Source organism: Abramis brama, assembly GCF_963993115.1.
Source record: "Abramis brama genome assembly, chromosome: 12".
Taxonomy (NCBI): domain Eukaryota; kingdom Metazoa; phylum Chordata; class Actinopteri; order Cypriniformes; family Leuciscidae; genus Abramis; species Abramis brama.
In genome coordinates this window covers 8,708,447-8,736,202 of record NC_139974.1, presented here as the reverse complement: position 1 = coordinate 8,736,202, position 27,756 = coordinate 8,708,447, and the positions used below count along the sequence as shown (strand labels likewise).

The 27,756-nt window shown below is 38.2% G+C and overlaps 1 protein-coding gene across 2 annotated transcripts; it reads left to right on the top strand.

Annotated features, from left to right (window-relative positions):
• Positions 1-624: 624 nt before the first annotated feature.
• chd4a (chromodomain helicase DNA binding protein 4a) lies at positions 625-27,274 on the top strand. 2 transcript variants are annotated; one of them, XM_084130812.1, is made up of 41 exons: positions 625-930; positions 1,337-1,462; positions 3,019-3,140; positions 5,265-5,489; positions 5,580-5,698; positions 7,148-7,398; positions 8,257-8,381; positions 8,610-8,745; positions 9,891-10,060; positions 10,179-10,412; positions 10,822-11,025; positions 11,396-11,607; positions 11,693-11,824; positions 12,568-12,667; positions 12,778-12,969; positions 13,618-13,818; positions 13,904-14,041; positions 14,191-14,312; positions 15,278-15,451; positions 15,537-15,678; positions 15,809-15,940; positions 16,524-16,641; positions 16,755-16,879; positions 17,960-18,052; positions 18,142-18,280; positions 18,384-18,553; positions 19,347-19,524; positions 19,687-19,773; positions 19,880-19,971; positions 20,056-20,189; positions 20,897-21,041; positions 21,169-21,331; positions 21,456-21,556; positions 21,675-21,903; positions 22,024-22,086; positions 22,179-22,346; positions 22,713-22,821; positions 22,900-23,032; positions 24,014-24,209; positions 24,304-24,467; positions 27,039-27,274. In XM_084130812.1, exons 2-41 carry the CDS (start codon positions 1,408-1,410, stop codon positions 27,048-27,050), a joined length of 5,805 nt encoding a protein of 1,934 aa, XP_083986938.1. In that variant the 5' UTR covers positions 625-930; positions 1,337-1,407; the 3' UTR covers positions 27,051-27,274. The 2 variants fall into 2 exon arrangements, with proteins under 2 accessions (XP_083986938.1, XP_083986937.1); XM_084130811.1 differs by having other exon boundaries at positions 19,347-19,533.
• Positions 27,275-27,756: the final 482 nt, after the last annotated feature.

Genomic DNA, 27,756 nt, shown 5'->3' with positions numbered 1-27,756 from the left:
AAAACATCCCAATGTCCCATTCAGAGACTATCACTTCTGAAGGCCTTAATCACATAGTGCCACTTTCATTTTAAGCCCTTATATAGCTTCTTTATCAGTCTGATATTTGAACTTGAACGGTAGACCATATTTGAATGTGGCCTTGAACCTAAAAATCCCAAACCAGAACTATTATCTACTATTTGAGCTCATTTTTGGACCCGAAAATAAAGTTGGTGACATGTGGTAGAGAATTGTTGCTCTAAAATGCCATTGCACTGAAGAGCACTAACTTTAAGTTTTGATTATAAATGGCATTTTATATGCTCACAAATGTCTACTGTACATATACTGTATATACAGAACTGTAATAAGGAAGCAGGCTGGCGAGGAGTTTCTAATAGACTTTTTCTCCCTCTCTCTCTCTCTTCCGGTTCAGTTCCCGTTCATTCTTTTTTCGGAGTTATGGTTATTGTGGGATGTCAGTGACTATGTTTATTATTATGGGATGTTAACTGGGGTGGGAGGGGTGGCTGTTTCCATGGCAACTGTTGCTAAGGGCATGGTGGAATGGGGAAGAGAGGGTCTGTCTTTGGTTGGGGGGGGGGGTATTATGGTCTGTATGTTGCAAGGTAACTATGCGGTGGGGGGAAGGGTGAATGTCTGTATGTATGTGTATGTGTGAATATGGGGAGGGTGATTATTATGGGATGTCTGGCCCCTGATCTCTTTGTGTCTATGCAAAGGGTGTAAGTGGCAGAAGGAGAAACTGCGACGTTGTGTGCATCATACAGCTGAGAAAAAAAATATAATCTGGATACACTTTCAATACTTAATCATTAGAGATATTACAAATTGTATTTAAGTGTTGATGAAAAGGAGCCAATACAACGTGGTGACATCTTAAATTGCATTAGCTGTTTGTTTGAAAAAGGGAATAGGTCAAGTTGTGTGAGTATACTTTCTAAAATTGGATTACATTCATTCTAATAATGGGTTTTTATAAATCATTCTATTTATGACATCTTTTAACGCATGTAAAATTAAAGGAACCTTAAAAGTTATGAAGACTTTGCAGGTTAGCATCCCTAGCCTGCTTAGCTAATGCCTCACTCACATCATGCCCCATTTGCCTATTAAATGTCCATAACTTGGTTTAACCGCGTATTTTAAAAGTTTATTGACGCTTTTTTTCACTTGCATAAAACCAAAAGGGTTTTTGTCCAACAATATCACATATATTTGCATGCTTTTCTGAAATTTTTTGGCATGTAGTGACCACTACGATCAGCATGCTACCGTGACTATTAACTTCCGTTTGTATTGTTCTTTTATTTTCTGCCTCCCCCGGCTTCAGGAAGGCACCAGAGGAGGCGAAAATCGGCATACAAGGGTTCGCAATCCTCTCTATCTGGTGTGATCAACAATATGTCCGGCAGTGAAGACGATAGAGACGATTTTGAACCTCGGGCTATGATGCAAGGTAAAATATTTACGTTTAACGTTACTGATGCGGGTCAACTTTGGTCGGTGTTAGTTTTTCTTATCGCTAATGTGGATGAAAAGTAGATACATTAAATGTTTTAACGGATTATTTGTGACGTATTTTATGTTCCCAGTTGGAGTTTATTGCTGGGAAACTTCATTTATTCGATGAACCAGTGGCTAGTCGGCTAACGTAACAACAAGCGGGGCTGATGCTAGATATTTCATTTCTTATAAAACATTTAAACTATAAATGTCATTTTAACGATTAAATAACCTTATGTATTTGGATACATTTGTATTTTATCTCCCCCTTTCAGTTTTTTTTAGTCAGTGCTTTGTTTTGCCGGGTTTTTACGCGGCTAGCCGTCGACTTGCCTGTTATTTTTGCCTTCACACTCAAATAATATGCCCTCATATTAGTCAAACATGGCATGTTACGTTGATTTTAATATCTTGGTGCGCTTATTGAGCAGTAGTGGTGGCCTTATAGTAACATTTGATGTATTATGTTGTTGCTGTACCGGCATCGGTTTTTCGCGGCCTACCGGTAACAGTCGCGTGCGAGTTTGACGCGTGAGGATTTTCAGTGTCCTCGCGCTCTCACTGTTCGCGCGCTGTCGGCCTTTAGTGTTTAATCTAAAAAGAAATATTTTTTTGCTTGTTAAACAACTATAAATATCGGTTTTCAGTTTGATATTTTGATTTTGCACATCAGTGTGTGCAGGAATCGGATGTGACGCTAGTTTTTCAGGGAAATGCTTGAAGGGGGGCTTTGCCCGGGTATTCAGTGTTTTGAATGGAGCAAAATACTCGGTGTATTTTTTGTGTGCCATATAAGACACCATGTAAGATTAATTTTACCTCTACAGGAAGGAAATTGACATTGAAAATGTGTTGTGTGTGCTTAATTTAGTATGTTTAGTGCTCTTAGTCATAGACTTCTGTTCTAACGTTATATTAATAACGTTCCTGTGGCAGTTATATTGTCTTTCATAATGAAATATATGAGGCGAGTCCATTAAGATCTTATATTACTGTCGTCCATGGGAACACTTAGTCAAGGACTTACAGAATAAAATCAGTGCCATGTGTAACAGTAAGACAAAATTACATTTCCTCAGATTTAGCCTAGTATTTGCAATTGTTTCCAAAAATAACCTATTGTATCTGATTAAATGTTCATCTCACTTATATCAGTGATTTATTAGTTATTTAATACTTCCTGTATCACAGATGTGTCTCAACATGTAGTTCCCCAGATGATTTTCAACCAGCCCAGATCAAATGACAAAAATAGATTTGTAGATGACTGATCTATTGAGGATTCAGGCCTGAATTTGAATAGTGAATATACATATCAAATATACAGACTAAATAGACTACAGTCCAAAATATTAAGTTGAGTAGCTCTTGCACTCAGTTAAATCTCTATTCAATGATTTTTTTAAATTAATATTAATCCAATAGTACTTATCCCTATGACTGGAAAAGTCAAGAAAAACAATCATTTATTAAAAATGACAAATTGATTTGATGTGTGTTTGTGCACAGACGAGGATGACCTGGATGAGGAGTTGTCAGAGAATGATGCTCCAAAGGTGAAAAAGAAGAAGAAAGCCAAAAAAAGTAGCCGTGAGAGCAAAGGCAGCAAGAGAAATCGTTCCCGCAGAGAGGTAATGATCTTTTTTTGTGAGTGTGTGTGTGTGTGTGTGGATATTGTTTGTTTGCAATTTCCTTGGAGAATGCAGTATTCACTTTCCTTATGTTATGGATTAGAAACCTCCCCCACAGTGTCTTAATGAGAAACAGAGCAATTTAGCTGCCATCGCAAATAGGATATCATGTCCTAATGACTGTTCATATCAAAGGTTCATGATACATTTTTTTTAAAGCTACCGAATCCCAATACAACTGCTTCATTAATGATAACTACAACTGTTGTTTTTTAAAGACTTCGTGATTTTGTAGGAACACAGCCATGTAGTCTTAACAAAATGTAATTTGTGCTGCAAAATCTTATTCTAGTCTAACTGGTCAAGTGGTCTGTTTATTTTGATAAAATACTGAACACTAGGGGTGTAAAGGTACACAAAACTGACGGTGCGGAACGTACCTCCATTTTGACGTCACGGTACGGTTTGGTACAGGAGGGGAGGAGAACTAAACATAAATTGCATTTTTTTTTTTTATTAAACAGTGGTTTACTGGACAAATTGTGTCTCTGTCTTTAAATAAATTCAGTTGTAATTAAGTTTCTTAAGGATGAAAAAAATGATCTCTGCTAATGCTGTAAACTATATAGGGAGCCCTTACTTGCTCATTACTATAATATTAAAGGTTAACAACAAAGCCCAAACTATTAGCCTAAATTCAGTTGCTATTTATTTTTAGATATAATAATCAACACTCAAATAACAAATTGTATGCAAACATGTAACCTGCATATAAGGCAGTTTTGTTTAGTTTTTATTAGGAAGAGATGATCGCGTTCACTCGCGCGCTGCTGCTTAATGAATAAAATCTCGAAGTCATTGAAATGAAAGAAATCATGGGATTAAACTGAGGCGCCTATATAGTGATCTGTCACGCCAAATTATAGGGCATTTATTGTTTTAATTTCGTGATAAAATGGACATAATTTGAAAAATTACACTTTCTTATTGAAAGTAACAAAACGTGGAGCTTATTGCGATTTATTGGTAGTCAGTGGTGGTTAGGCTACAACACTGTATTCGTCTTGTAGAAAGAATTGTAGATTGAAGAAAGAATACGTGAACTGTTACACTCCTAATTACTATTTAATCAAATGTCAAGGAAGAAAAATTAGTTTTGTGACATAAGGTAAAGTGAGGTCAACCTCAACAATGGACTAGGGCTGGGTGGGGCAGCAGGGGGCGGGGCGTGTTCGGTACGCCATGAGGTTTTTTGGTTTGGTTTGAATATCGTTACACCCTACTGAACACAAAATAAAGTTATTGGCTTTATCTTGTAAGACAAGCTGAGTTATTAAATGTAAAGATCTCAAATCGATTTTTGCAACATCATAAGTGGTTGTTAAAAGGACTATAAGTAAAAGCGAGCTCATGCACAACTTGGATGGTACCTTTGTTTGCTTGAGAACTGGGAAGTAGGGATGCTCCGATCAGGATTTTTGCAGCCGATGCTGACTACACATTTCTTATCATCATGATTGGCCAATAGCGTTCCCGATCATTTAAGCTTTATATAAGTGATATGTAAGCTCTTTGTTGACATTTACTGTTAACCCCTCACTAAAAGACAAAAAGTGTTTACAAATGGTGATTTCTCCCTTCACTACCATTCAAAAGTTTGGGTTTGATAAGATTTTTTTATCAAGAAAAAGTCTCTTACTCTCACCTAGGCTGCATTTGATCAGGAATACAGTAAAAACGGCAATATTGTGAAATATTATTATAATTTTAAACAACTTGTTTTCTATTTAAATATATTTTGAAATGTAAGTTATTCCTGTGGTAAGTGTATTCTTCAGTGTCACATGATCCTTTAGAAAACATGATACATGTTTTTTTTTTTTTTTTTTTTTTCAGGATTATTTGAAAAGAACAGCATTTATTTGAAAGAGACTTTTGTAATATTATACATTTCATTGTCACTTTTGATCAATTAAATGCTTTACTGGCCCCAAACCTTTGAACATTATCGTACAATCATAAAATGTTGCCTAAAATCTTTTTTTGGAAAATTAAGATAATTATAATATACATAATTTTAGCAGCCTCCAGAAGTGATCAAAATATGTCCTATATGTCCTCCAGGATATCGGCATCAGTTCTCCGGAGCCAGGGGAAGGGCCAGAACTGGATGATGGTGAAGACCGCTCAGAAAGCGAGGGTAGTGACTACACACCAGGCAAGAAAAAGAAGAAAAGAGCCAGCACCTCAAAGGAGAAGAAAAGAAGCAGCTCTGGTGCCGACAGAAACTCAGCAGCCTCCAAACGGAGGGAACCTGAGGAAGAGGAAGATGAGGATGATGACGATTCTGTGAGTTCATATGAGATTTGACAGCTAAATTAATACTATGATAAAGTACATTTAAATCGAATCGCTCATAAGCTCTGAACTGATTTTAAGGAGCCAAAAAGTTCCTCTCAGCTTTTGGATACCTGGGGTATGGAGGACATCGATCATGTCTTCTCTGAGGAAGACTATAGAACTCTGACCAACTACAAAGCCTTCAGCCAGTTCGTCAGGTATGAGTGCATTACCCAGATTAACAATGTGAGAAAAACCATTGAATGTGAATCTTTATCTTTAAGTAGGAATGAAATGGAAGTTGCGAGAGTCTTTTCTTGTGTCGTATATCCGAGTGAAACGGCAAGAAAAAAATCTAGGGCAGAATTTAATTTTGTCCACGAGGAACTGTTTGGATTGTTGGATCGTTGTGGTTTACTATTGCTGTGATGTCATGTGAGGAGGGATTCTCTGATCGATCAGCCGTTGATGCACATGTTAACAGTATACAGATGAGACTTTGGTGCCATTTTCCGCTTTGTAACTGCGCTAAACATTAGAAAACCATAGTAAATCGCACATCTTTATTTCAAGCAGTTTGTCTCGATTCATACGAGTCAACACGCAACATAACCTGATGTGTAGATCTAGAGAAAATCCTCACAGAGTGACATGACATGATGCGTGGCTAAAGCGATAGGACTTCCAGGGTCCGATCACGACACAATCACGACGCAGTGTTTCCCAAAGTCATTTGAAGTTCAACCGATGGAATCTGGATCTCGGTTATGGTGGGTAGGGATGATGTGTCGAGACCAACCAGACACTGTTTTATAGCTGGAGTGGGCTACATATGAGTGACAGGTTGTCCCGCCATTGCGTCATCAGAGAAGAGATGTCACTGCAAGAGGCAGGGGAAATTCTTTAGATTAAATATTACGAGGCACATGAATATAAAAAAAAAGGTGATTTGCACCGATAAATCATTTAAATAAAAATAGTTGGATTCCTAATTTTTTTTTTTTTTTTTTGTCAAATTTGCTTCCATGGTGACTTTAAAGTGAAATCAAAATGGAAAACTCTTGATTAAACAATCCAGTCAGTTCCCAATGGATCAAGTCCTGCCCTACATTTTGTAATGTTCAAAAAGTCGTTTCAATCAGAAGAAATATGTAACAATAGGGAAGAAAAGACAATCGCAACTTTTGTTTCATGCTGACTTTAACTGCTGCTTTTTTATTTACTGACAAATTAGAAGTGTTATCTCCTGACTTACAACATATGATCATCATAATCATAATTAACATGGCATCTACTCTGAAAAAAGTTGCTTGACTAAAGGTACGGTCACATTATTGAAATGAAATTGAATGAAGCACAGATCACACACAAGTCTTTCAAACCAAGCAGCTTTCTGCATGACCAACTTGAACACGATGCAAAATCGGTGTCAAAATCTTTCGCCCTCACTCGGAATTCCAGATCGCACGATTTCCTATTGAACTTACTGGATTTGGCCTGCGAAAATTCGCTAAACATCGGTAAATGAGCACTGCATGATGTTAATAACTTTACTGTTAGATGTTGGCTTTACACCAACGAATTAATAACGGCAGCAAAATCATCAGTATGTAAAGAGATTTCCCCCAAATTTCACCAACAACAATGCCCTCCCTGCAATTTCACAGGCCTCTGATTGCTGCCAAGAACCCCAAAATTGCTGTTTCCAAAATGATGATGGTTCTGGGAGCAAAGTGGCGTGAGTTCAGCACTAACAATCCTCTGCGGGGCTCGGCTGCTGCCACCACGGCCCTGGCGGCCGCTAGTGCCGCAGCATCTGTTGAAACCGAAGCTCCAGCCGCTGCACCTGCAGTCCCAGTCAGTGTTGAGTCCACGCCAGCAGCTCCCTTACGCAAGGCCAAGACAAAAGAGGGCAAGGGTGAGTGCAAGGTTGTTTCATTTTTGTTTGTTTGTGTAATTGTTCTTCTACTGTGTGAGTGACTTCCCACTACAACAGCTGTTTTTCCCAGCTGAGATGTTTATTTGATTTGTGCATTTTCATCTGGTCAGAGTTATTCTCATAAACATTCAGCAGTTGTTTTTTTGCGGTGTTGAGGAATAATGGTTTCCTTGATATTTGCATTGTTCAATGTGCTATTAAGCTTGTTTCACTGTAGAGCTTGTTTTTAAATTGTGATCATCACATTTTAATGGTTTCTGAGAAGCTTGAAGAATGGGGCAGTTAAAACTTATTCGACCCGACAGCAAACCGCTGATGCTCATTTCACTTGCAAAAGGGGGCACAGAAGCAAATGACTGCTTAATGCATTTGTTTGATCAAAAATGCAATCTCCATTGTTCATAGTCACATTATTCTCCAGAAATCATTCTAATATGCTGGTTTGCTACTCGAGACACATTTCTTATAATGATCAATGTTGAAAACAGTTGTGCTGCTTAATGTTTTTGTGGAAACTGATAAAAAAATTTCACATCAGAATTTTTTAATGAATGGAAAGTTCAAAAGAACAGCATAATAGAATTCTTTTGTTACGTTGTAGAAGTCTTTCCTATCACATTTATTCAATTGAGTTCATTAAATTCAAACTAATTTCCTTACATTTTTTACTGACCCCAAGCTTTTGAATAGTAGTGTATATCAGTGTGTATTATAGCGCTTCTAATAAAACAATGCTTTTCCACATGCTAGCAGGGTTTATTTGTGATGTATGAGTTCTTAGCCGCTAATGTTTTGCTTGCGTAAAGGAAAAATTATGCTAATTCCTGTGCATTTCAGGTCCCAATGCACGTAAGAAGTCCAAACCTGCTCCCAAACCTCAGGAGAAGAAGGTGAAGACCAAAAAGGTTGCTCCTCTGAAAATCAAACTAGGAGGCTTCAACAGCAAGAGGAAACGCTCTTCTGTAAGACCCTCAGTTCTACTTTTTTTCCGCTCATTTCTCCAGCTCACATTTGCACTCATCCTTTAACCTTTTTCCATGAGCGACGATGCTATTTTTTCTCTTCCTGGCTCCAATTTTAGTCGTAGCGTCTCACTAATGACATCCAAGTAATTTTCTGGTCATTTATGGACTGGAGAACAGAATCGTATATTTATCTCTGCTTTTTTAACCCCCCTCTTTTTTTCTTAGAGTGAAGAGGACGATGTTGACGTGGATAGTGACTTTGATGACGGCAGTATGAACAGCGTGTCTGTTTCGAATGGATCAAATAGCCGCAGTAGTCGCAGCAGTGCGAAAAAGAAGCCCAAAAAGAAGACGAAAAAGGGTGAGGATCTTATTCCCTGTCTTGGTGCTTGTGAAACTTTTAGGCTTAATCAGGCCTATTAAGACACTTTTTCCCTGTCCCTTTGAGAACAACTTAAGGGACCAGACATTGTTGAGAACCGATGTCTCTTGTACATCTTAAAACACGCAGAACCTGCAGACTTGATATTTAAAGTCTTTAAGTCCTAGTCTTTATGCACTTTATTATTCACAGACACTAGTTTGTATCACATTTTGATTAAGTGAACTCCCCTACTTTTGATTTATTAATCCCAAATTCTCTGACGTTACACATTATTCTGTAAATTCCATTTTTATTACTGGATTCCACTAGCCTGGTTAAAACCAGACCATTCTCGGTAGTAACTGAGTTATGGTCTGGCAAAGCTTCATTAATAACTCATTTCCAAAGGGGCGTCACCAACGGACGTCGCTCAAATGCCTCTGGGCGCAATTGGATAGACCTAAAACCAATCAGAGCGATCGTCATCGTGTAAAGCCATATGCTGCGTCCCAATTCGCCTAAGTTACACTACGCCATAAAAGTATGTACTCTTTGTGAAGAAAAGGTATTTACTTTTGAATGTGTAGCAAAAAAGTAGGCAAGCTTTGGGACATACTACTTCGTCATCTTTATCGGACGGATCTGTCGCGTGCATCCTGTCACGTAAACTGCCCTGTCAATCATCTTGTCACAGTTAAAATCCTCTATTAAATCTAATTTAATTCCCTACCGTTTCGGAGAGAAATGTAGTAGCACGTTCATCTGCCAGTGGGTCTTTCATGGAGACTGTCCTCATGTGTTTGCAATTTGAATATAATAATGCATTTAAAAGTTGGTGCGCTTCACCAACGGACGTCGCTCAAATGCCTCTGGGCGCAATTGGATAGACCTAAAACCAATCAGAGCGATCGTCATCGTGTAAAGCCCGCCTCAACGTTTCTGATTGGTGCCGCGATTTCGACGGATTAGAAATGGGCTTGAATGAGCTCTTTGCCAGACTACTACAGAGCAAATCTAAATTTGCTGGAAGTTGTCTGGGTTTTCCCAGGCTAGGATTCCACGATTCTGTTCCTTATTTCCGCATTATGGAAATCATAGGGCTATACCATCAGTCGTTCATCTATTCTCTCTTTCTCTGCTAGGAGATGATGATGGTGATGGCTATGAGACGGATCATCAGGATTACTGTGAGGTCTGTCAGCAGGGAGGAGAGATCATTCTCTGCGACACCTGTCCACGAGCCTATCACATGGTCTGCTTGGACCCTGATATGGAGAAGGCACCGGAGGGCACCTGGAGCTGCCCACACTGTGTGAGTGAACCAACTTTCAATCTCCTCATGAGTTCAATCTAAAAGATGTCCAAAGAGCATAGGCTCTTTTGATGTGACCTTGCACTCTGCTAAATGAAACCATCTCTTCTTCTTTCAGGAGAAGATGGGCATCCAGTGGGAGGCTCGTGAGGACGGGTCAGACGGAGAGGAGGATAATGAGGTGGTAGGCGAGGCCGAAGAGGACGACCATCACATGGAGTTCTGCAGAGTGTGTAAGGATGGCGGAGAGCTGCTGTGCTGTGACTCCTGCCCCTCATCATACCACATTCACTGCCTTAACCCTCCCCTGCCCGAGATTCCCAACGGAGAATGGATCTGCCCTCGCTGCACTGTGAGTCAACCACGCTAGAAGTTTTGCTAACACTTTACAATAAGGTTCATTAGTTAATGTATTAACTAACAGTAAGCAATACATTTGGTACACTATTTATTAATCTTTGTTAATATTAGTTAACAAAAATCCAGCTGTTCATTGTTTGTTCACAGGGCTTCAAATAATGTTAACAAATACAACCTTTGATCATAATAATGTATTAGTAATTGTTGAAATTAATATTAATTAAGATTAATAAATGCTGAAGAAGTATTGTTCTTTGTTAGTTCATGTTAACTAATGAAACGTATTGTAAAGTGTTACCGAATTTTTAAATAATTTAGATAACATACAAATAGCCTAGTTATATAATTTCTGGTGAAATATTTTATACCTCTTTTTTTTTTTTTTTTCTCTCTCTCTCCAGTGTCCTACTATGAAAGGTAAGGTGCAGAAGATTCTGACCTGGCGTTGGACTGAACCTCCTCCCCCGACCCCTGTGCCCCGGCCCACTGAACTCGCTGCTGATGCGCCTGACCCAACACCATTGGCTGGTCGCCCTGAGAGGGAGTTCTTTGTTAAATGGCAGAATATGTCTTATTGGCACTGCTCCTGGGTTTCCGAGCTACAGGTGCATCACTGGCTCTTATTTTTGTCTTAAAAAATGGCTTGACAGTGTCATCTTAATATTTTTAGTCAATATATTGTAATTTATTATAGGTCATTTATAAATGAATGTTTTATGTATAATTTAAGAGGAAAATTCACACTTCAGAGCAAATTATATATATATATATATATATATATATATATATAAAATTTATTTGATTGAATTATTGCTTTTTCTTTTTGGCTTAAGCACAAACTTTCAGGGTTTAATCTACTATCTGTGAATCCAGACAATGGCTTAATATAATGTCATTTTGAATCCAGATTTAGGCTGAATTCACACTTAAGTAGTTTCCTTGATCCTAACTTTGGCTCGCAACATCTCTCTCTAGCTGGAGATGCACTGTCAGGTGATGTTCAGGAACTACCAGCGCAAGAACGACATGGACGAGCCACCGACCACAGACTTCGGTGTTGAGGGAGATGAGGACAAGAGTGACAAGAGAAAGAAGAAAGACCCCGCCTACGCTCGGATGGAGGAGAAGTACTACCGCTTCGGCATCAAGATGGAGTGGATGATGATTCACCGTGTTCTGAACCATAGGTGAGATGAGCTCAAGAACTTTGTATTTAATCTCTATGGGTCAATTTCATGGCTCACGCCTTACCTGTTGTTTTATTCCTTTTAGTGTGGATAAGAAGAATAACTGTCACTACCTTATCAAGTGGAGGGATGTAACGTACGATCAGTCTACCTGGGAGGCAGAGGATATGGATATACCAGAGTTTGACGCCTTCAAACTGCAGTACTGGAACCACAGGTATACATGTGAACAGAAACAGCCGTTGCAAGGCATTTAACTTCCACAATAATGTGAAAAAACAGGCAAGACTTTTATTCATCCAGATCGTGAAGTTTATGATATTATTTGATAATATTTTTAATACCCTTCAGTGTTATATTTAGTATTATTTATACACAAATAAATTTTTTAATATCTTGAATTTGCCTATATTTTTGTATTTTTAGTTTTTAATTTAATTTAAAAATTTTCAAATTTTAACTGGTTAAATTTAGTAATTCTGTGCTTTTGTAATTTATTATTATTATTATTATTATTATTATTATTTATTTATTTTAAATATTACTATTCAGGTTTTATTAATTTTTAGTTCAATTTTAGCTTTTTTTATTTCCAGTTAATTTTAGTGCTTCAACTTAAAACTAAATGAATATTAGAAATGGCAACTTACTGAATAAGTTTCTTTGTAAATTTGTATTTTATTTTGTTTCAGCTTTCAAATACAAATATTTCAAAGAAAAAAGTTATATTTTGATTTGTAACAGTCTTGGTTACAACAGCATAAAAGAAAAATGGTTTTAAAGCCAATGCAATTTATACAAAAGACTATAAAAACCGTTGTGTTTTTTTAAAATTAAGAAATGCATTCAGATTTTTAGGATTTTTAAGGAAAAATCTTCAGGTTCATAGCCTAAAAGTGCTAGAAAACGCATTTACTGATGCACACGACCATCATATTCATCTGTTTTTCTGTCCTTAAGGGAGTTGATGATGGGTGATGAAGGTAAACCAGGAAAGAAGTTGAAGATCAAAGGGAAGGTGCGAAAACTGGACCGGCCTCCAGAGAACCCTGTCGTGGATGTAAGCGAGCTACTGGCACACTTCTACACACTGGCAGCACTTATTAGACCCAGCTGCTCCATTCACTTGCTCATTGATGGTTAAAACCCAATTTTTTTACTCTCCTGTAGCCCACCATTAAGTTTGATCGTCAGCCAGAGTATCTAGACTCTACAGGAGGAACGTTGCATCCGTACCAGCTGGAGGGGCTCAACTGGCTCCGCTTCTCCTGGGCTCAGGGAACCGACACCATCCTGGCAGACGAGATGGGTCTGGGAAAGACCGTGCAGACTGCTGTTTTCCTCTATTCACTGTATAAAGAGGTGCCCTGTTTTTTTTTGTGGTTTTTTTTCTTTAATTGAGTGTCTAAAAGTTATGATGGGTTATGTGATAAATTGAACAAAGAATTAAAATGCATTATGCTTTATTAATCTTGTAATCCAAGAAGAACCACATTACCATTCAAAAGTTTGGGGTGGGTACGATTTAAATTTTTTTATTTTGATGAAAGAGTCTCTAATGCTGCATTTATTTGATCAAAAATACAGTAAAACAGTAATATTGTGAAATATGATTACAATTTAAAATGACTCGTATATTGGAATAAAATTTAAAAATGTAATTTATATTTAAAGCTGAATTTTCAGAAGCATTCTGATATGCTGATATCTGCTCATTAAACATTTCTTATTATGATCAATGTTTGAAACAATAGTGCTGCTTAATATTTTTGTGTAAACTGTGATGTATTATTTTCAGTATTACTTTCTTTTTTTCTTTTTTTTAATCTTACTGGCCCCAAACTTTTGAACGATACCATACATTTTCATACAGTGCTGTTGCTAAATGGTATTTTTGATGTTTTGTAAGCATAGAAAAATATAAGGTCACTGAGACATTGAATGTTACTACCTTTTGTACAGTGTGTCCTCTTTCTTCAGTTTTAAAACGCTGGTGTGCTCGTTCTCCAGGGTCATTCTAAGGGTCCGTTCCTGGTGAGTGCCCCCTTGTCCACCATCATTAACTGGGAGCGAGAGTTTGAGATGTGGGCCCCGGACATGTACGTTGTCACATACGTCGGTGACAAGGACAGCAGGGCTGTCATCAGAGAAAACGAGTTCTCTTTTGAGAACAACGCCATCCGTGGTGGCAAGAAACCCTCTAAGATGAAGGTTAGTGAGTTGGAGAACTCTGCTTTCCATTAAAGACTCTTAAGACACTTGTAAATCAATGATTGTTTCCCTTATGATCGTGCAGAAAGAAGCCTCTGTAAAGTTCCATGTACTGTTGACCTCCTATGAGTTGATCACTATTGACACGGCCGTCCTGGGCTCCATCGACTGGGCTTGTTTGGTAGTTGACGAGGCCCACAGACTGAAGAATAACCAGTCAAAGGTGAGACCAACATGGATATTCACTTTTATGCATTAATTTGACACAAGTTGTGTTGTTAAAACTGGTTCAAATTACTAATTTATCACACTGTACATTTTTATGATGGTTTGATGTTTTAATGTTGTCCTGTGGTGGTATTTGTTATGCAGTTTTTCAGGGTGCTGAACAATTACCCTCTGCAGCATAAGTTGTTGTTGACTGGAACTCCACTACAGAACAACTTAGAAGAGCTTTTCCATCTGCTCAACTTCCTCACACCAGAGAGATTCAGGTATGTTTGTCAAAATGTTTTTTTTTTTTTAAATTAATTTCAAACCAAAAGATTAAAGCATTTTTCCAACAAAGTTGACGGCACGCCAGAATCAAGTTCTCCTTCACACTTGAACGACATTTATGCCAAAATGTCCGTTTTGTCGAGTATCCTCATAAGAGCAGTCTTAAATGAGTTAAAGTTTTAAATGAACGTAAAGAGTGAGAAACTGGGACGCGTGTGAGATCCGCATCATGTGCAGCAGCGTCAGGTCTTAAAGTGACAGCAGCCACTAATGCTGTCTGTCATTAACTTTAATCAAAGGTAACAGAGAATATTACTCCCTGCTCTTGACTAAAGAACTTTTGTAGCTTTAATAAGGATTAATCTATATCAAATTTATAAATTATGCAGTGCGGACTGTATGATAACTTAATTTCTGTATATTTCCTACATGTAAGACCGGTAGGAAGGGCACAGGTAAATGACATTTATTATGGGATTCATGTGAGGATTGTTTTAAGTTCATTTAAATTAAAAGTTTTTTTTTAAGCCTAATATATGTAAAAAAGAAAAAAAAAAGATAGCTTTCAATACAGTGTATTGTTGAATGGCTATAAATGTGTAAAATTGCGGGGAAAATTAATTTTCATCAAGACCTCAGTAGCTGTATTAGTATCAGTGATACTGGCCTTCATTCATAAAAAGATGCCATTAAAGTATTTAAAATATACTGTTTCTACATTTAATTTTCAGATTAACTGTGAAATTATTACATGCATAAACATATAAAAACTTAAGTGTTTTTAATTGCATCTAATTGCAGAAAAAAATGAGATTAATCTAGTTGTTGTTTTTTTTAATCGATTGACAGCACTATAAAAAATGTTTTCTTGTACATTTTTAAATGAGCCCCTTTAGCACCCTCTGGTGGCCCCCTGGGTATCTGCAGACATAAATTATGCTCTTTATCTCTCACTCTGCAGTAATCTTGAAGGTTTCTTGGAGGAGTTTGCCGATATTGCCAAGGAGGACCAGATCAAAAAGCTTCACGACATGCTGGGACCGCACATGCTCAGGAGACTCAAAGCAGACGTGTTCAAGCACATGCCTTCCAAAACCGAGCTCATCGTCCGAGTCGAGCTCAGCCCCATGCAAAAGTGAGTATGTAATGAGGTATGGACTGCGAACTAGGTTACAGGATTGGTAGAGAGAGTGTTTTTTAAATCTCATATGTTAATCCAGGAAATATTACAAGTTCATCCTGACCCGTAATTTTGAGGCTCTAAACACTCGTGGCGGAGGAAACCAGGTTTCTCTGCTTAACGTCGTCATGGACCTCAAGAAGTGCTGTAATCATCCTTATCTCTTCCCTGTGGCTGCTATGGTACGCTCCACTTTTTGCTCTTTCTGTACCTTTAATAATAGACGATAGCATATGTTCTATTATGTGATTTTTGAGGATACAAGCAAGTAAATTGAAGAGATCCTGCTCTCTGATTGGCTGTGTGAAACAGGAAGCTGCCAAGATGCCCAATGGGATGTACGAGGGCAGTGCCCTGACTAAATCTGCTGGCAAACTGCTGCTACTGCATAAGATGCTGCGGAAACTCAAGGACGGTGGACACAGAGTGCTCATCTTCTCTCAGGTAAATTTTATTTATTTATTTAGAAATAATTTTCTTAAACTTTTTAAAATTTCTTTCTATTGCTAGAAATGTATCAATAATAATAATAATAATAATAATAATAAATATTGTTATTATAAAGTTTGCACTACTGTTCTAAAGTTTGGTTTTTTTATATTTTCCTTTGAACTTTATATGCCTAAAACAAAAAAATGTATCACTGTTTCTACAAAAATATTCAGCAGCACAAATGTTTTCAACTGATAATAAGAAAATTTTGAGCAACAAGTCAGTATATTCACGTTTTCTGAAGTATCATGTGACTAGAGTAATGATGCTGAAAATTCAGTTTTGCATCACAGGAATAAATTACATTTTTTAAAAACATTAAAATAGATAATTAAAAGTTATTTTAAAAGTATTTTAAGTTATTTTCACAATATTGCTGTTTTTACTGTATTTTTGATCAAATAAATGCAGCCTTGGTGAGCTTAACCAACCTCTTAACATTTTAACGGTTTAAAAAGATCGATAAAAGTGTAAAATGACAAAAAACCCTATGGTGAACATCAGGAGTTTGAGATGTGTTGTCCCCCTTCTCTAGATGACCAAAATGTTGGACCTGCTGGAAGACTTCCTGGAGAATGAGGGCTACAAATATGAGCGTATTGACGGAAGCATCACAGGAGGCATGAGACAGGAAGCCATTGACCGCTTTAATGGTAGGACCAGATGTGTAACTAATATGGTCCATACATTTGTTCTCTGTTGCTCTGTATAAACTCAATTTCTGAAATTAGTTCAAGTTTCAAAATGAATTGTTTTTTCGCTCTAGCTCCTGGTGCTCCTCAGTTTGCTTTCCTGCTATCGACCAGAGCCGGTGGTTTGGGTATCAACTTGGCGACCGCAGACACTGTCATCATCTACGACTCAGACTGGAACCCTCACAATGACATTCAAGTAAGATCATTCATCTGCAAAAGACTCTATAGCCCCTTTTGCACTGGGTAGTAGGGACTTAGTTCTTGGAACTAGCCACCAGGGCGGTTCCCTGAGAACTAAATGTTCCCTTAGGGCCATTTTCCTGGTTGCACTCGCACCGCCAGTAGGACCTCTGAAGTGAACGCCAGAGCCTGAGCACACAGTGCTCCCATTCTCAGTCTTTATTAGTTTACGATCTGTTTAAAGGCACAATATGTCATTTTCGCCGCTAGAGGTCGCTTATTCAAAACAGAGGTGTAGCTTGATGATGCCTTGATTTCGCGGAATCATGGGAGTTGTCTTACCTCTACAGCCGGTGGAAAAGTACCCGACGGAATCGAGCAGAAATCGTACGTACGTAGACACTGTTCTAGTGGTTTTTGGATATTTTATTCCAAAAATATTACATATTGTGCCTTTAACAGACCTGTCTAATATGTTATTAGATTATCTATTATACAAAGAAAGTAGACAGAATATGAAAAGGTATTAGCGTTTTTCATGTGGTTGATGCCCAGTGTCACTAGCTGAGCATGAGCAGAAATACATCATGATGTTTTGCTTGGTCCCCTCAAAGTTGTGTTGGATTTTCTCCTTAGGTTGAGAGGTCCATCTGTCACTGTTTTCCATGTTCATAGAGTTAGTACATGGAGTTAATATAGAGGTTATACTTTGTGTGTGTGTGTGTGTGTGCGCACAGCTTTTTTTAAAAATGGTGGGTGCTGGTGTTTCGCGTACGTTCGGCCAATCAGTGTACACTTACGTCACTGGTAGTTCCTATTGTGCTGGGTTAGACCATACTATTTTAGCTAATTTAGCTCCCCCAAAAGGCGTTCCTAGAACTATATTCATTCCCAGTTCCTGCGGTGCGAACACGCCAAAAAGCGTGTCCTTCCGACAATAGTTCTTGGAATTATGAAAAGGTTCCTCCGGTGCGAAAGCCCCTTATATCTGGTGTGTGGTGTCAGGATAATCTTCAGAAACTTTAGTGTGTTTCATTTAGATGTTGTTGGGTTTGTTATCCTCATTTTCACTTGGGCTGTTGTTTTCTCTTTGTAGGCCTTCAGCAGAGCTCACAGGATTGGTCAAAACAAGAAAGTGATGATCTACCGCTTTGTGACCAAAGCCTCTGTAGAAGAAAGAATTACTCAGGTATACCCCATCTTTCTGGGAAGTGAAATGTTTTTTTATGCAACACTGTCTTTTGAATGTAAACTGATCTTTTTGTGTTTAATCTCAAGGTGGCCAAGAAGAAGATGATGTTGACTCACTTGGTTGTGCGTCCTGGATTGGGCTCAAAGACCGGTTCAATGTCCAAACAGGAGCTGGATGACATTCTCAAATTTGGTACAGAGGAGCTCTTCAAGGACGAGGGAGAAGGTGTGGCTGGATTTACAAACCTCTTTCCTTCTTACTTTATACCTGTACAGCTTCTCACTTAAGCAACTGAGATGTGTGAAACTGGTTGTGTTTGTCTGTCAAGGAGAGAACAAAGAAGAGGATAGCAGCGTGATTCACTATGATGACAAAGCCATCGATCGGCTGCTGGATCGGAACCAGGACGCCACGGATGACACGGAGATCCAGAGCATGAATGAGTATCTCAGCTCCTTCAAAGTGGCTCAGTATGTGGTCAAGGACGAGGAGGAAGCGGTGAGTGCCGATAAAGAGCAATGTGGGCTGTTGGACCTGTGGGACTGCACAATCAATCAAAATAAAACCAAAATCGTGATGTGGCTTATAACGTGCATTTAGGAGCACAATATGCGGCAACCCTCTTCGCAAACTTGCAATGAAAAGAGATTATAAGCCCTCCGTCAACAAAAGAGAAGCTGATAGTCTCCTGCTGTTTTACGCCAAAATAAAACTAGATGATTTAACAAAGAAATGAATTAAGACAGTTTTATATGTATTATTATATTTTAAATACTTTTTATCATACAGTGAAATATTATAATAGTAAAATAACTTGGTTTAATGTTTGAAAACAGCCTTAAATATTAGTTTTGTAATTTAAGTACTCTGTAATTTCTTTTCTCTTAAATACTCAATTTACTTTTACATATTAATATATTATTAATATATTCATATTAAAAATGTACAATATTAATACCTTATTTTAAAGGTAATTGTAGTATACTAGTATAGTAGTAATGTTACACTAGTAAGGTATTACAATAGTTTAGCTTATTTTTTACTTTGTAATAATAATAATTAAAACAATAAAAAAATTATCACATTTTATATGCCATTTACAAGTTTTATCAGAAAAGGTGCAATTAAAATCGAGCAGCCATAGTTGACACATGTGATATGTCACATCAAGCTGTGGTTTATTCATGTCCCGTACTGACTGATTGGCATATAACTTCATTAATACGTTTATGTATCTCACTTTTGTCATATTTTGCTCTTATTCACTGTTCTTTCTTGTCTTCTCCCTTAGGAAGAGGAAGTTCAGAGGGAGATCATTAAGCAGGAGGAAAGTGTGGATCCAGATTACTGGGAGAAGCTGCTCCGACACCATTATGAGCAGCAGCAGGAGGATTTGGCTCGTAATCTGGGCAAGGGCAAACGAATCCGCAAACAGGTCAACTACAATGACGGGTCCCAGGAGGACCGAGGTAAGAGACGTAAGGATTGACAAAACTTTTACAACTCTTCATAATCAAAACTAAACTATAAACCATACTTGGCATTTTGTTCAAGTTAATATAAACTTAAAATAACGTTTTCAATTACTTACAATTGTTTAAATGTTAATCATCTTTCTTGCTCTGTTTCAGACTGGCAGGATGATCAATCTGATGGCCAATCAGATTATTCCGTTGCTTCAGAGGAAGGAGATGAGGACTTTGACGAACGATCAGAAGGTGAGACGAGCATGACGATAAGTAAAGATAGGAATTTAGAAATGTATAAAAGATTTAAAAATGTTTACACCCTTTTTCTGAGCACAATTTTGTCGTCTGCTTGCAGCCAATTCACGACGACCCAACAGGAAAGGCCTCAGAAACGACAAAGACAAACCCCTGCCCCCCCTGCTGGCCAGAGTGAGCGGCAACATTGAGGTGAGGGAAGAATAATCTGGGATTTTTGTTTTCTTAAACGCATGTGTTTTGAGTTGCACTTACTAAAACATCTTGATTCGACAGGTGTTGGGTTTCAACGCTCGTCAGAGGAAGGCCTTCCTGAACGCAGTGATGCGTTATGGGATGCCGCCTCAGGACGCCTTCACAACCCAGTGGCTGGTCAGAGACTTGCGTGGCAAATCAGAGAAGGAGTTCAAGTGAGTTTTAGCTCATTTAGTGGTTTTAGTTTCAATCCATTTATCATTATAGATGTCCCTAGATGAGTGCGTTTCCCAAAGCCAACTATGTTCGCAAGCTCCGTCGTTATTAACACAATTTAGCGGAACTTGCTACCATTTTTGGCTAGCGATACGTTTAGGAAATGCACCCCCGATCTCAAGGATTGGTATTGGGGCCAATTAAGGTGGTTGTTTTTTTTCTTTGTTTTTTTACTGATCTGTTATCCTAAGTTTGTTTCTTAAATGATTTCTAAAGGATCATGTGACACTGAAGACTGAAATAATGGCTGCTGAAAATTCAGCTTTGCCAGCACAGGAATAAATTGTATTTTAAAATATATCATTACTATTTAAAATAACTGCTTTCTATTTTAATATTTCACAATTTTGCTGTGTTTTTGATCAAATAAATAGTCTTGGTGTGAGTATAAGAGACTTCTTTCAAAAAACATTTGAAAAATCTTTCCGACCCCAAACTTTTGAACAGTCGCTTGTATGAAAATACATTTGCTAAATTACTACTAGATAACTAAATATGTATTTTAGGTTATAAACATCAAAAGAACTTTTTGTTTTCCTTGAAACACTTGTAAGAGAAAAGGCTCACCATAAACTCCATTAAAGCCTAATAAATATTCATATCTTTGGTGTATCAGGATCTATAAACCGGTTTCTCTTACTCTCAGGGCTTACGTCTCTCTCTTTATGCGGCACTTGTGTGAGCCTGGTGCGGATGGTGCTGAAAGCTTTGCCGATGGCGTTCCTCGGGAGGGACTGTCACGGCAACACGTCCTTACTCGTATTGGTGTGATGTCGTTGATCCGAAAGAAGGTAAATTAAATGCAATACCAATGAGTTCACATAAATAGTTAATATGAAAAATTCCAAGATGCGTGAAAGCAAAATCTAATTTTTGCAGTTGTCTAATTGTGGGCATTTGGATAACGTCTGTTTTCAGGTGCAAGAGTTCGAGCATGTAAACGGTCAGTGGTCCATGCCCTGGATGATGGAGTTGAACGAGAATAAAACCGTGTCCACCACCGGCAGCCAGCCCGACTCTCCCAGCAAAACGCCCTCTACTGGCACTCCAGCGGACACTCAGCCGAACACTCCTGCTCCAGGTACTGCATGCCTCAGCTCGTAGTCTCAGTTGCTGACATAGCATTAAAATGTATTATTTTTGTGAGCTATTGCTGCAAATATTGCAGTCCAAATATTAAACCTTTTTATGTGTTTGTTCTACAGATGGTGTTTCCAAAGCAGAAGATGGTGGAAAAGACGCTGAAAAAGAAAAGGTGAAAAATGGAGACGGTGAGAAGGAGGCCAGTGAAAATAAAGACAATGAAGTGAGTGTCAGCTTATGCAACAAACTCTCTGGATCTCTGATTAATTTTCAGTGTTTTAACCATGTGACTTTAGTTAATTTTGGTTATTAATGAGGTGATTCTATTTCTTCATCAAAAGGTCATTGCCATTCCGGATGAAGATGAAGCTTCCTCTGCTCCTGAAGAGAAAGTAAAAGACAAAGAGGAGAAGGAAAAGACGTCTGAATCTTCTTCAGAGGCAGATAAGGCTGATGGGAATCAAGTTGAGAAAGAAGAGGAGAAAGGGAAGTCTGGAGAAGCTGATGAGAAGACCGAAGACACCAAGCCCAAAGGATCTGAGGCTGAGAAGGAAACTTCAGACAACAAAGGTGAACAGAAATGGCATTCACAAGCCATTAAACTTTAATAATGTGGAATCTCAAGGTTGAACCCTGAAATCTTAAAATCCAAACATACAGTGGCTAATTTCTGTTCATGCGTCCTTTCAGGAGAAAAGAAGGATGATGAACCTGAAAAGATGGACACTACCCCTGTTACAGATGAGAAGAAAGGTCTGTACCACCTGATTAGATTTGACATGATTATGTAGTTTATGGATTTCCCCCTCCCGCTTTACTAACTTGTGTCGTTCGTTTTGCTCCAGGTCAGAAGGATGAGAAGGAATCTGGTAAGACGGAGGAAGCGGGAAAACTACAGAACGGAGAAAGTGCCAAAGACAGCGCAGCAGCAGCAGCAGCAGCAGCAGGTGCTGAAGAGAGGAAGAAAGCCAAAACACGGTTCATGTTCAACATTGCAGATGGAGGGTTTACCGGTAAGATCTGCTGTTGAGAGTTTGAGTTTCAGAAATTTTTCTCAGGTTTTGTACTATTTTTAAGCTATAAGCCATTATGATCCAAAAAACGTGGGACCTTGACAAGCTGTGAAGACTTATCTTACTTTTGCTTTGGGGTAATTTTTATTTATATATATTATTTAAAGTGCATAATATATCCGTAATGGACTATCAAAAATACACTTTTTGAACTGAATTTCAGTATCTACAATTTTTTTTTTTTTTTTTATCAATCAGTATATTTTTAGTACATTTTATGTTTTGTTGCTTTGTCTCTTGAAGCACGATTTTTTTATATATAGTACATATTTGTGCATTTGTACTAATTCTCTTTCTTTCTCACAGAATTACACTCATTGTGGCAGAATGAGGAGCGAGCCGCTACTGTCACCAAGAAGACCAATGAGATCTGGCATCGTCGCCATGACTACTGGCTACTTGCTGGCATCATACAGTATCCTTAAACCCCCCCTGTTTTATGTGTGTTCAATGAAATGCTGAATATGAAATCTACCTTAACTCACCGTCTCAGACATGGTTATGCTCGTTGGCAAGATATTCAGAATGACGTCAGATTCGCCATTCTCAATGAACCCTTCAAGGGAGAGATCAACAGAGGAAACTTCCTGGAGATCAAGAACAAGTTTTTGGCTAGGAGATTCAAGGTATAATGAAAGGAATCAATCTTTTTTATTGTTGTTGCATACAAGTCAAGACATGTGAGATATATCACATCATGTTGTAATTATGAGATGACTACCTGTGATATTCTGTTCACATCTTTGGACTCGGAATTATGCATTTCTATGAATCTGCCTAAATGAATCTGCATCGGTCCTATGGGACAAGTCGGAGCACCCCGAAAATTCAGAATTAACAAGTTATAATTACAAGTTCTATGAGGACGTGAACACTTTTTACAAGCCGGAGTCTCGTAACTACAGCCATTCTGACATGGTGTGAACGCATCTATAAGCCTCTTTCAGACTGTCAGTCCAAATCTGATTTTTGTGTATATCCCGTTGAAATCCGATCAGATTTAGCAAGTGTGAACGGCAATGTGTCACGTGAAATGCGATTTTTTTTTTTTTTACAAATGTTTCGAGCTACATTCATATATGGTTTTAAATCCTATTCAAATCGCTTTTCTGGAAATCCGTTTCGGTCCGACTGCTCTGATTGGATTTCGCTTGGTTTGGGACTTTCTCACGCCATGTAAAACGTAAACGTCTGACAGAAACAATGCTGTGTTGTTGCAAAGTGCTGGATGAACAGAAAATGATAATAAAACGGAGACATGATTTGAAACCAGCAGAGACTAATAAATCCACGTATACAAGCCTCATACGGTTCCAGTTAAACATTGTCATGTTATAAATAAGACAACATCTGTATTGCAAACCCCTCCGTGCTGAAGTTGTTGTTGATGTACTGTATACCTACCAATGCAACATCATTGCCATAGAAACCAATGCAGATATTCCGGAAAATGAAACATGGACACACAAATCGGATCTGAACTGTTGCGATACACAGTGTGGACACTCAATTTTAGATCAGGTTCCATAATGGCAAACACAAATAATCTGATTTGGACTGACCGTGTAAACGTAGCCTTAGTAACAATTTTTCGATGTCTCGTGTAGTTGCTTGAGCAGGCTCTGGTGATTGAAGAACAGCTGCGCAGAGCTGCGTATCTCAACATGACTGAAGACCCCTCTCACCCCTCCATGGCTCTCAACACACGCTTCAGTGAAGTGGAGTGTCTGGCCGAGTCCCACCAGCACCTGAGCAAGGAATCCATGTCCGGAAACAAACCTGCCAACGCCGTCCTACATAAAGGTACTTCATGTGAGCTCATGTTATTTTAATTTAATTCCAGAGTGTTACAGAAGACGACACACACTCACTATCTCTTTGTATTTGTTTCTGACAGTACTAAAACAGCTGGAGGAGTTGCTAAGTGACATGAAAGCAGATGTCACCCGTCTCCCGGCGACCATCGCCAGGATACCGCCTGTTGCCGTGAGGCTGCAGATGTCCGAAAGAAACATTCTCAGCCGTTTGGCCAGCAGAGGACCAGACACACAGTCTCAGCAGGTATGTCAACACCTACCTGTACTGCTATGATTTATGCTATATGTTTTTATAGTCTACATTAGTATTTTGAAAACTGTACTTATTAGCAAGCCATATATATAAAGTGGGGGAAATAATTATTTGATCCCCTGCTGATTTTGTAAGTTCACCCACTTACAAAGAAATGAAGAGTCTATAATTTTTATGGTAGGTTTATTTTAACGGATAGAGACAGAATATCAACCAAAAAACACACTGTATATAGGTTATAAATTGATATGCATTTCATTGAGTGAAATGAGCATTTGATCCCCAAGCAAAACATAATTTGGTACTTGGTGGAGAAACCCTTGTTGGCAAGCACAGAGGTAAGACGTTTCTTGTAGTTGGTCAGCAGGTTTGCACACATCTCAGGAGGGATTTTGGTCCATTCTTCTTTACAGATCCTCTCTAAATCCTCTCTAAAGTTTCTTGGCTGTCGCTTTGCAACTGGAAGTTTCCGCTCCCTCCACAGATTTTCAGTAGGATTAAGCTCTGGAGACTGGCTAGGCCACTCCAAGACCTTAATGTGCTGTTTCTTGAGTCACTCCTTTGTTGCCTTGGCGGTATGTTTTGGGTCATTGTCATGCCGGAAGTCCCATCCAAGACCCATCTTCAGTGTTCTGGCTGAGGGAAGGAGGTTCTGGTCCAAGATTTGACGGTACATGGCCCCGTCCATCAGCCCCTCAATACAGTGAAGTCGTCCTGTACCCTTAGCAGAGAAACAGCCCCAGAGCATGATGTTTCCACCTCCGTGCTTGACTGCAGGGATGGTGTTCTTGGGGTCATAGTCAGCATTTCTCTCCTTCCAAACACGACGAGTTGAGTTGATGCCAAAGAGCTCATTTTGGCCTCATCTGACCACAGCACTTTCTCCCAAGCCTTCCCTGAATCATTAGATGTTCATTGGCAAACTTCAGACGGGCCTGTACATGTGCCTTCTTGAGCAAGAGGACCTTGTCGGCGCTGCAGGATTTCAGTCCATTGCGGCGTAGTGTTACCAATGGTTTGCTTGGTGACTGTGGTCCCAACTGCCTTGAGATCATTAACAAGCTCCTCCTGTGTAGTTCTGGGCTGATCCCTCACCTTTCTCATGATCATCCGTACCCCGTGAGGCGAGATCTTGCATGGATCTACAGACAGAGGGCGTTTGATGGTTATTTTGTATTTCTTCCATTTCCGAATAATGGCACCAACAGTTGTCTCCTCCTCACCAAGCTTCTTGCTGATGGTCTTGTAGCCCATTCCAGCCTTGTGCAGGTCTACAATCTTGTCCCTGATGTCCTTTGACAGCTCTTTGGTCAATACAGTCAATACAGATTCTGTGGACAGGTTTCTTTTATACACATTACGAGATGACATTAGGAGTACTTTCTTAAAGTGACAGGGCTAATCTGTGTTCCACATAACCAATCTGTGGGAGGCAGAATTCTTGCTGGTTGGTAGGGGATCAAATACTTATTTTACTCGATCAAATGCTAATCAATTTATAACCTTTATATAATATGTTTTCTGGATTTTTTTTGGTTGATATTCTGTCTCTATCCGTAAAAATTATAGACCCTTCATTTCTTTGTGGGCAAACTTGCGAAATCAGCAGAGGATCAAATAATTATTTCCCCCACTGTATATAAATAATTAATTTTATATATATAATTTATATAACATGTATTTTAATTTATTTATATATGCATTTAATAAGTAATGCCATTTCATGTAATAGTAGACAGCTAATAAGTTCCTTCAGCTGAGACACTTCAGATGCATTGCACACTGTTCACCATGATGGTTTTGAATTGCTTGAAATATGATTGAAATTACTATAAAAAAGAAAATACAGTTCAGTGCAATATGTCTATCATATAGGCTACATAAAATTATAATCAGATCATTATTATTGTGTGCTTAGGACATGGATTTATTGGTGAGAGTTTTGTTTTTGTAATCAGGCTCTCAAAAATTATCGGCCAATATATCGTTATATATTTTTATATATAATACATACACAGACTGAATATATATTTTTTAAGATGATAGACAAATACAATTAAATAAAGATACAAACAACTAAATAAAAATACAATTAAATGAAGAAATATTAAAAAAAAAACTTCATAATTCATCTGTTCAGTTAGCCATACACTCGGTTACATATTAAGTCTGCAAAAGAGTAACCACTAAGGTTTTCCCAGAAATCATTCACTTTCTAAATCGATGTTGTGAATTAGGTTGTGTTTTCAAAGTAAAACATGAGGTCATGCCTCTTATCCACTGTGAAAGCACAGGAGCTAGTCTTTTTTCCCCCATTAAACCGTTGACATTGTTGTGCAATGTCTAAATTTAGCTCTGTGCCACGTCTAACCTTATACATAAATGATAGACGGTGACATCAAGTACAGAAAACCTATACCAGCTCCAGAACAAAATGACTTTCACATTGTTTTAGACACTTCATGAATTTGTGATCAAAAGCATGTCCATTCAAATAGACATGATGCAGATTTCCCGTTCAGTTGTGTCTCTTGTTAAGTGTTATTTCTCTGATGTTGGCAGGTCCAGCAGTAGCCCTCAGCAGACTCCAGTCCTCAGAGCGCCACACACCATGTCTACATTCCTGATTGCACATGATATCTCGTCTTAGCTTGAATCCACTCCCTCGTACTGTCCGCTCAACCCTGGGGGCTGTGGAAATTTGAGCTGTTGTTTTTTATTATTTTCCTAATTAATATTGTTTACATAATATTGTTGATGATGGTTTTTGGGACCTCAATAAAAATGTTCAATAAAAAGGTTACGGTTTCTTTAAATCATTTTATTTGTAGATATTATTGTGTATTTTTCTGCTTTGCCAGCCACTAAAGCAACAGGGTGTTGTTATGGTTCATCAAATTTAAGCAGTCATTAAATCTACAGGCCATTAAACTGGATCATTTTAGAGAACTAAACTATCAAAAATAACTATATAAATATCCCATTTTTTAAAGCTAGAACATGAATAGAACGCCAATGAATGTCCAAAATGTATTAAATTATTTTTTAATAATCCTAAATTATTTCCAGCATAGTGAGCGCATGTATTTTTGTTAAAATGTTAAGGTTTTCTCTTGTTCGCAGTTTTAATTATAGAAAAGTTGCAAACAAAGTAACAATATAGTTTGACTATCAGCCAATTGTTGGTGAAACAATAAGCCAAGAATAAATGTTTCTTTTTCATTTTCCTATTTGTAACGATATATAATCTTAACAGTTTTACAATATGATTGAATCAGTT

Excerpts from the sequence above, each read along its gene's own strand:
- chd4a (XM_084130811.1), top strand. The coding sequence starts at position 1,408 with ATGTCCGGCAGTGAAGACGATAGAGACGATTTTGAACCTCGGGCTATG. Across the intron at positions 18,053-18,141 it reads TAGAAGAAAGAATTACTCAG|GTGGCCAAGAAGAAGATGAT; the intron begins GTATACCCCATC and ends TTTAATCTCAAG. Across the intron at positions 19,972-20,055 it reads GAGTGAGCGGCAACATTGAG|GTGTTGGGTTTCAACGCTCG; the intron begins GTGAGGGAAGAA and ends TTGATTCGACAG.